The following is an 8254-nucleotide window of genomic DNA, read 5'->3' as shown; positions in this document are numbered from 1 at the left end:
TAAAGTTTTGCTAAAGGTAATACAGAAACGGCTACAATCATACATTGACAGAGAACTTCCAGAGGTTCAAGCTGGATTCAGAAGAGGCTATGGAACAAGGGCTATCATTGTTGATGTGCAATGGATCTTGGCTGAAAGCTGAGAATATCAGAAAGATGTTTACCTGTGCTTTATTGACTACGCAAAGGCTTTCAATTGTGTGAATCATGACAAGCTATGGACAACATTGCGAAGAATGAGTAAGGTGCGTCAATCCAAGGCGTGGTGTTTTCAATAACCTTATATGCATGCAAAAGTTGGACAGTGAATAAGGAAGACCGTAGAAGAATTGATGCCTTTGAGTTATGGTGTTGGAGGAGAATATTGAAGGTGCCATGGGCTGCCAAAAGAACCAATAGATCCTGTTTTGGAAGAAGTGCAGCCAGAGTGCTCCTTAGAGGCCAAGATGGCCAAACTTCGTCTCTCATACTTCTGACATGTTGTTAGGAGGGACCAGTCGCTGGAGAAGGATATCATGTTTGGTAAGGTGGAGGGTCAGAGAAAAAGAAGACCCCTAATGAGATGAATTGGCCAAGTGGCAGCATTGATGGGCTCAAGAATGGCAACAGTAGTGAGGTTGGCCCAGGATCAGGCAGTGTTTTGTTTTGCTGTGCATAAAGTTACTATGAGTCGATACCAATTCGATGGCACCTAACAACAACAACAAAGGCAAGAAGTGACTGGCGCAGAGGAAGGTAGAATCTCCACTGAGTGGTTTCCAATATGTCTGGGCGGGGCTGATGAAAAGAGAGGAATAGGTCTCTTGTGGTACAATAGTGAGTAATTGTTATCAGGACTGACTGTGAAGGTTGGAAATGTAGAAATTTTGTAGCAAAAGGAAGGGAGTGATTGACTTTGCAGTCCAGGAACGGAGGTCCCTGGGACCATCAAGGGAGAAGAGCAGAGTGTGGGTCCCTACCCAGAGAAACAATGATGCCAGAGATGGAGGCAGAGATGATGACGTGGAGAGATGGAGTGGCTGGGGACTCTAGACCCAGAGAGGGAAAGGGGCTATGTGCTGATGACCAGGGGGCAGGCTTGCAGTATATAACCTTTGGTTGGTTGATGATGCATGGCAGTGAAACGATGTATGATAGGATGAATGTAAAACTGATGTTCTCCCATGTAAACTATCACATAATTCACAATAAAACATTAAAAGAAAAAAAAGAAGCAGCCCTGGTGGCACCATAAGATCAGCATTGGACTGCTAACCACAAAGTCAGTAGTTCGAATCCACCAGCCACACTAATGGAGACTGATGAGGCTTTCTGCTCCTACAAAACTTTACAGCCTTGGAAACCCTATACACAGTTGCTATGAGTTGGAACCAACTCAGTGTCATCAAACAACTACAACACATGTAATGAAAGCCCTCTCTCATTGTCTGTGTCCCAGTCTCTCCACCCTTGAAGTGACCTTTAACAGTTGAGGGTATACCTTGTCAGACTTTTCTGTGCACATAGTGATAGACACACATTCAATTTTTGTCTTTTTTAATCATGCATTCTGCTCTGCGACTCCTTTTTCTAATGAATGTGCTCGGTGCCTCGGCCAACACAGATCAGCCTGGACGGCACACAGTGGGCTGTGAGGCAGGTGTCCCTATTGATAAATACCTTACAGGCTTTGTCTTTTTGTTGTTTTATAAAATGCTATGAGCCTCCTTCTTTATATATTGGGGTTTGTATTTCTGCATGCTGGGTGTATGCATTGCAGATGTGGCCCCTAGAAGGTCAGGACCATTGTCTCTGAGTGCCCCTCCTCTAGATGAGAGGACCCCTGAGGGGTGACTCAGGGAAAGAAAGGAAGAGCCCCACCAAGCACCTCTCCCACATTCCTCTCTTCAGGGCTGATCTTTTATGACACGAAGGTGACGGTCATGAACCGGGTGCTGAATGCCACTGTGCAGAGGACAGCTGATCATGCAGCGCCCGAGATCACCTTGGACCCCCTGGAAATTGTGGGAGGTAAGTGAGGCAGTGGAATAGCGGGGGCTCCACAGAATCCAAGCTGGTTTCTCTCGTATCTGGGGACAGGAGCACAGGGCCACCCACAACAGGCTCTCCTTCAGCAGGGACCCTGGCTTCTGCCTCACCGCCCCAGTGTGTGACTTCCAACTTCACATCATGTTGAGCTTTGCATTCCAGGCATCAGGACAGGGCAGGGCAGAAGGGTGCACCCCACCATGGCTTGGACTCCTTTCCTTTATACTGTGCTGGAGTTCAGATGCTGGCCCCAGAAACACGGGGAGAATGGGTACCAGGGAGGACACCAGGAGTCTCTGCCACAGCATGTGACCAACCACATGAGATTTGGATGGGCACTGCAGAAGGCAGGGAGAGAGCAAGCCCAGTGGATGGGAAGGGAACTCCCTATACATGCAGTCTTCCCCTCCAGTGAGGCAGAGGGACCCCTGTGTGCTGAGGCATGGAAGATCTTACGCTGTCCATCCTAAGTGAGTCCAGACAGAAGGCAAGGGGGACTGTACAGAACACAGCCTGCAAAGTATAGGGAAGATCTGCCATGTGTTGAGGGGCAGAGGAGAGCCACCCACAGGTTGTGGCAGCCCCTCCTTCTCTCTCCAGGGGAAATCCGAGCATCGGAAAACTCCTACTTCTGTCAAGCTGCTAGGCAGCTGGCCTCAGTGCCCTCTTCTCAGCTTTGCGTTAAACTGGCGAGCGGCGGTGACCCCACGTATGCCTTCAACATTCGCTTCATTGGGGAAGAGGTCCACGGCACCAGTGAGTGGCCCCTGCAGACCCAATGTTCCACCAGGCCAGGTGGGAGCTGGGCTTAGAAGCACTGTTAGGGTTGTTTGTAGCCTTAGTTGCCCACATTCTCTTCCAAATGCAAGAGTGAAAGCCACTCCCTTGTGACCCTGCCATGCAGGCACTAGGAGTTGTCCCCTAAGTGGCCGTCCCATTCTGGGCTCCTCGAACTCATTCCCACTGGCCTGTCTGTCCCCCTGGGGTGGGTCCACCAGGCCTGTTCCAGATGCTGACTGATCTCCATCCATCCTCCAGGTGGCTCTTTCCGCCACTTCCTGTGGCAGGTGTGCAAAGAGCTGCAGAGCTCAGCACTCTCCCTGCTCCTGCTGTGTCCCAGCTCTGCTGTCAGTAAGAACAAGGTGAGACCAAAGCCCCCAGCCTGCTGCATAGGCGCTTAGGGGGCAACAGTAACGGTGACAGGGTGTCCTTCAAAAACTACCAGCCTGGGGGGGTCTGGCCCTCATGCAGCTGGCATGTTCCCTGGACCACATGTCCCTACCTCTGCTTCCACCCCCAGGGCAAGTACATCCTGACACCGAGTCCCATCACCTATGGGGAAGAGCAGCTGCTGCACTTCCTGGGACAGCTGCTGGGGATCGCCATTCGTGCTGATGTCCCTCTTCCTCTGGACCTCCTGCCCTCCTTCTGGAAGACACTGGTTGGGGAGCCCCTGGACCCTGACCTAGACCTAAAGGAAGCAGACATACTCACCTACAATTATGTCAAGAAATTTGAGAGTGTAAGGAAAGACACGTTTGTGGTGGGCCCTGCCACTGCCTCTGGGGTCTGTCATCTGCTGGGGTCCCATGGAAGGGTGATGGGGCTCTAGGCCATCTCTACGGCCAGGAAGCCTCCCCTCACCAGGACAAGAGGCTGGGGTTTCCCTCCCAATTGGGTCTCCCCCTATGGTGTCCCTCCCCAAGCAGCCAGGCATGGGTAGAGACACTGCCCATGAAGCTCCATTTTCTGTGACGGGCCCTCTGAGTGCCCTGAGAGCAGCTCCAGGGGCGGGCGGAGATTGGCCAGGACTACATCTGGAATGGAGTGCCTCTCCTCTTATCTTCCTCATGTGGCTTGGGACATAGATATTGAGAACATGCAGCTTCTGGCTGCCCCTGTGCAAACACAGGCCGGCCTTCTGTGCTCAGTGCCATGCTGGGCCATGCTTCCCTCACTCAGCAGATGTCCCCAGGGCTACCACTGCAGTGTTAGCTTACTGGAGGGTCAGGTTGTGTGTCCTGAGGACCATGGGAGCAGGGTGGGTAGTCAGCCTGGTCTCTCTCCTTGCAGATCAACGACGAGACAGAGCTGGAGGCCCTGTGTGCGGAGATCGCCTCCCAGCACCTGGTCTCTGAGAGCCCTGATGGCCCCAACAGGCCCTGCTGCAGGTTCACCTACCTGACCATGGCGGGCGAGGAGGTGGAGCTGTGCAGTCGTGGCCGGCACATCCCTGTGGCGTGAGTGTGTACCTGGGACGGGACTAACCCAGGCGGTCAGCTACAGTGACTGTGCCCCTGGACTTGGGCCGTAGCACAGGGGCTAGATCAGATGGCTGGCAGGTTTCACTGATGGGAGAAAGATGAGGCAGGACAGTGGGGTTAAAAGACACTGGGCAATCCTCAAAAGGATTTTGAAAACCCAAGCAGGATGGACCAGTGAACCACCACGGAATCATGCAGGCGGCGCTGGGCCCAATGTTCCTGAGAGGGCCCGTGGCTTTCTCTTCACCTCACCCCTTTGCCTGGCAGGTGGGAGAACAAGGACATCTATGCAGCAGCCATCCGGAGTCTGCGGCTGCGCGAGCTGCAGAATGTGGAGTGCATGACGGCAGTGCGGGCAGGCCTGGGCGCCATCGTCCCCCTGCAGCTGCTCACCACACTGAGCCCGCTGGAGATGGAGCTGCGCACCTGCGGCCTCCCACACATCAACCTCGAGTTCCTCAAGGTAGGCGCCGCCCAGCTCCTCAGCTAAGTCACCATGCCTGGGTCCCATGGCCAGTAGTGGTGGGAGCCAGCCCTAAAGCCACCATCTTGAATGAAGCCATCCACACACATGTACACACGCCCCACTCACAGACTCCCTCTCCAGTAGCACAGCACCTGCCCTGGAGGGTCATGGCAGTGACATGGTAGGGCCTTACCACTCGTACACAGGCCACAGCCAAACAAGCAGGAGTGGCCAAGAGTGCTACCACACACACTTGGTGTCCTTTTTATAATCTCCTGTGCCGTGTGGCCATCCTCCTTGGAACCCATTGGCAGCCCCTGCTCTACTCACTGTGCCTGCAATGAGGCTGCTCTGTCACTCAGGGCTGGGGAGGCCTGGGGCAGAGGAGGCTGGCCTGCTCCCACCTGAGGCCTCTCTTCCCCAGGCCCACACCATGTACCAGGTGGGGCTGATGGAGACGGACCAGCATATTGAATTCTTCTGGGGGGCCCTGGAGATGTTCGCTCAGGAGGAGCTCTGCAAGTTCATCAAGTTTGCCTGCAATCAGGAGCGCATCCCATTCACCTGCCCCTGCAAGGACGGGGGCCCCGACACGGCCCACGTGCCCCCATACCCCATGAAGATCGCCCCTCCAGATGGCACAGCAGGTAATGGTGAGGTATTGGTGAGGAAGGGTGTACAGGGAGCAGTCTCCAACACTAAGCCCCGAGATGTGAGAGGGAGAACTATGCCAGAGCTTCACCAGTAGAAATAGAAGACCAGTGTACAAAATGTTAAGTGGAAAACTGATCTGCCCTGTTCACAATAGCAAGTTGGAAAAAAAAAAAAAAAAAATACAGGCCCAGGTTGACATAGTGAAAGCTGAATGTGGAAAATTTTAAATCTCCCCACTTTTAAAGGTGGGAAATAACTATTAAAAAAATAAAAAGCAATAAATAAAAACCCTACTTAGCTGACCCCAAAACCTGCCTGCACCCAGATTCAACTGGGTGCTAGTGTAGTTCAGTAGGTGGAGACTGTCCTTTCCTTCTAGTCATCTCTGGCTAGGCCCTCAGCCCTCCCTATGTGCCCTGCTGTTAGTTTAGAGCTGCCCACCAGGCTCCTGGCAACTCTGACCCTTCCCCCATGACGTTTTATTATACAGGTTCCCCAGACTCTCGCTACATCCGAGTGGAGACCTGCATGTTCATGATCAAACTCCCCCAGTACTCCTCTCTGGAAATCATGCTAGAGAAGCTTCGTTGTGCCATTCACTACCGAGAAGACCCCCTCAGTGGCTGATGACAGCAGTCCCGAGGTCAGTGGTCACCGAGGCACCAGCTCCATGGCTCGGGGAGCCTGCCACGTGGGCACGTCCCTCCAGGGCCCTGCGTGAGGAGTTGGAGACATTTTGCTTTTCTCAACTTTTGTCCACATTCCAGGGCCTCCTGGAAGACTTAACCTTTTGTATCCATACGTTTTGTGATGGGTTGGTTCTTTTGCTGCCTGTTTGTGGTATCTTTGTAGGATAGTTTAGTTCCCAGACAGTTTGTGTCGAATTTGACCTTCCTGGACAGTCCCTCATGGCCCCTGGGTTCTCATACCGCTGGGGCCCAGTTAGTTCTTGGTCACAGAACCAAGCAGGAGGCTGCTGGTGAAGTGACCCTGGCCACACAGATGGCGGGCTCTTTCTGCAGAGCATGTCCACAATCTAAGCCGTAAGGCCGGCTCCACAGGATTCCTTCTGTTAGAAGCGCTTACCCCAGTCACCCAGATGTGACACAAGTGGGTTTATGGGTTAATCGTCCTGGTCTTGGTGGTCCTGAGAATCCCACCGGGGTCCCCTGCCCCCTTCCACTGACAGTTCTATCTGCACAACTGCTCTGGCCCCTGGTCCGGTCTTCCACCGAGTTCGCCTCCGGAGCAGAAGACCAGAGAGATGGTTTGGGAATCTAAGTGACTGCATGCCCCCCAGCTCCAGGGGTTGTGGGCTTTTTTCTCATACACTGGGCAGGAGAGCACAAGTGCCAGGCCCGTCCCACTGTGTCCTAGAAGCAGGCCTTGCCTCACAACAGTGTCTGCATGGGGACAGAAGGTCCACACCCTCTCTGAGGTGCTGCTCAGCTCTTCCAGTCCAGAGGGAGACTCTGGCCAGCCCATGGGTACAGGTCCCCCGGTAGCCCCTCCCCGCCCGTGTAAGTGTGCGTGCCAGGGCTGAGCTGCCTCGAGCTCACCCACTGCCCAGTGCATTTGTGGCCCTAAGCGGTCTTATCCAGTGGTACTTTGTTCCGGAGCAGCACATGCCATCCCGTTGGACACTGTCTTTTTGGACTTCGCCAGTCTCCCCAAATCGCATTGCTGTATTTATTGTATGATATTGTGAATAGTGGGGGCAGAGTGCCTGCTGTCTAGAAGACTCTGGAAGACTGGTGAGCGGGGAGATGGGGCCCTTTCTCTGCTGTGGTCCTGACCTGTCAGGAGACTCTACCCCCCACCTGTGAGTGACAGGAAATGTATTAAGGAGCATGGTAGAAAATACCTCCCAACCTAAGAAAAAGACCAATCTAGGCTGAACTGGTGCTGTTGCGTCTGTTCATTGTGGCACAGGAGTCGTCTCTGGGGGCGAGAGGCGGGAGCAGTACCCCTGCTTAGGAAGGAAGGTGGTCAACTGGCTGCTGTCCAAAGCCACAGCCCCCTTGATGGGGTGGGCAGGAGAAGCACATCATTTCTGCATAATGAAGAACCTTGGGTTTATCAGTAGCAGCCTTTCCTCCCTTTCTCCTTAAATTCTGATACCGGCCAGCCCCTCCCTCCCATCCCTTGACCGGACTTGGAAATCTGTCAGCTACCTCCCCAAGAGGGGCTGGGGACGTTTCAGTCGGCCCCTCACTTGATTAGGTGACAGCTGTGAGTCAGATATCTGCTGCTAACATGATTGCTTGTCCCAGAGAGCACATTGAATCCAGACAGATCCCAACCTTGGCCCTAAAACACGTGTGCTGTAAAGGTACTTGATGTATATTTATTATAATTATTTATGGTTGCATTTAACAAACTTTTCATTCAATTTGATGCTATTTACACCATCGCTGTGTAAAGGAAGCTCACTACAGGAAACAGTCGCACCAATAAATAACCTTCATCTAATTTCGATTTACCTTCAGAGTTGTGTGATCATCTACTCTTGCTGAGCAAGCTCAAAGGCTGACGTGCTTGGATGGCTCTGATATTTAAGTGCCCCCAAGTGGTTGGGAATTAAAGTGTTTCTAATGATTCTGGTGTCTTTGCCCTTGAAGTGATTGTGATTCCATTATGCTTATCCATTCCCTCACTGTACCCCTTAAGCCTCTGCTTTTTCATTTATCAAGTGTGATGACTGGAGCAGATATCTCAAATCTCTTGAGGAGTGTCTGGGGGGTTGAACCACTGGCCTTGAGATTAGCAGTCTAAGGTTTAACCCACTGTACCACCAGGATTCCTTAGAAATTCAAATTACAATCACAATGAGAATTGTTACC

At 52.6% G+C, this 8254-nt stretch overlaps 1 protein-coding gene across 1 annotated transcript in view; it reads left to right on the top strand.

The window, feature by feature from the left end:
- HECTD4 (HECT domain containing E3 ubiquitin protein ligase 4) overlaps positions 1 to 6465 on the top strand; it is a 139619-nt gene extending 133154 nt beyond the window's left edge. The window contains exons 68-75 of the mRNA XM_006870461.1: positions 1890 to 2009; positions 2628 to 2783; positions 3066 to 3169; positions 3328 to 3549; positions 4101 to 4267; positions 4559 to 4754; positions 5182 to 5404; positions 5902 to 6465. Of these exons, the coding sequence (XP_006870523.1) occupies positions 1890 to 2009; positions 2628 to 2783; positions 3066 to 3169; positions 3328 to 3549; positions 4101 to 4267; positions 4559 to 4754; positions 5182 to 5404; positions 5902 to 6038 (1325 nt within the window). The 3' untranslated portion in view covers positions 6039 to 6465. The remainder of the gene's footprint in view (positions 1 to 1889; positions 2010 to 2627; positions 2784 to 3065; positions 3170 to 3327; positions 3550 to 4100; positions 4268 to 4558; positions 4755 to 5181; positions 5405 to 5901) is intronic.
- The last annotated feature ends 1789 nt before the right edge of the window (positions 6466 to 8254 follow it).

Source organism: Chrysochloris asiatica, unplaced genomic scaffold (genome assembly GCF_000296735.1).
Source record: "Chrysochloris asiatica unplaced genomic scaffold, ChrAsi1.0 scaffold00142, whole genome shotgun sequence".
Lineage (NCBI taxonomy): Eukaryota > Metazoa > Chordata > Mammalia > Afrosoricida > Chrysochloridae > Chrysochloris > Chrysochloris asiatica.
Note: the sequence above shows the minus strand (reverse complement) of the source record. Positions and strands in the feature narration are given on the sequence as shown.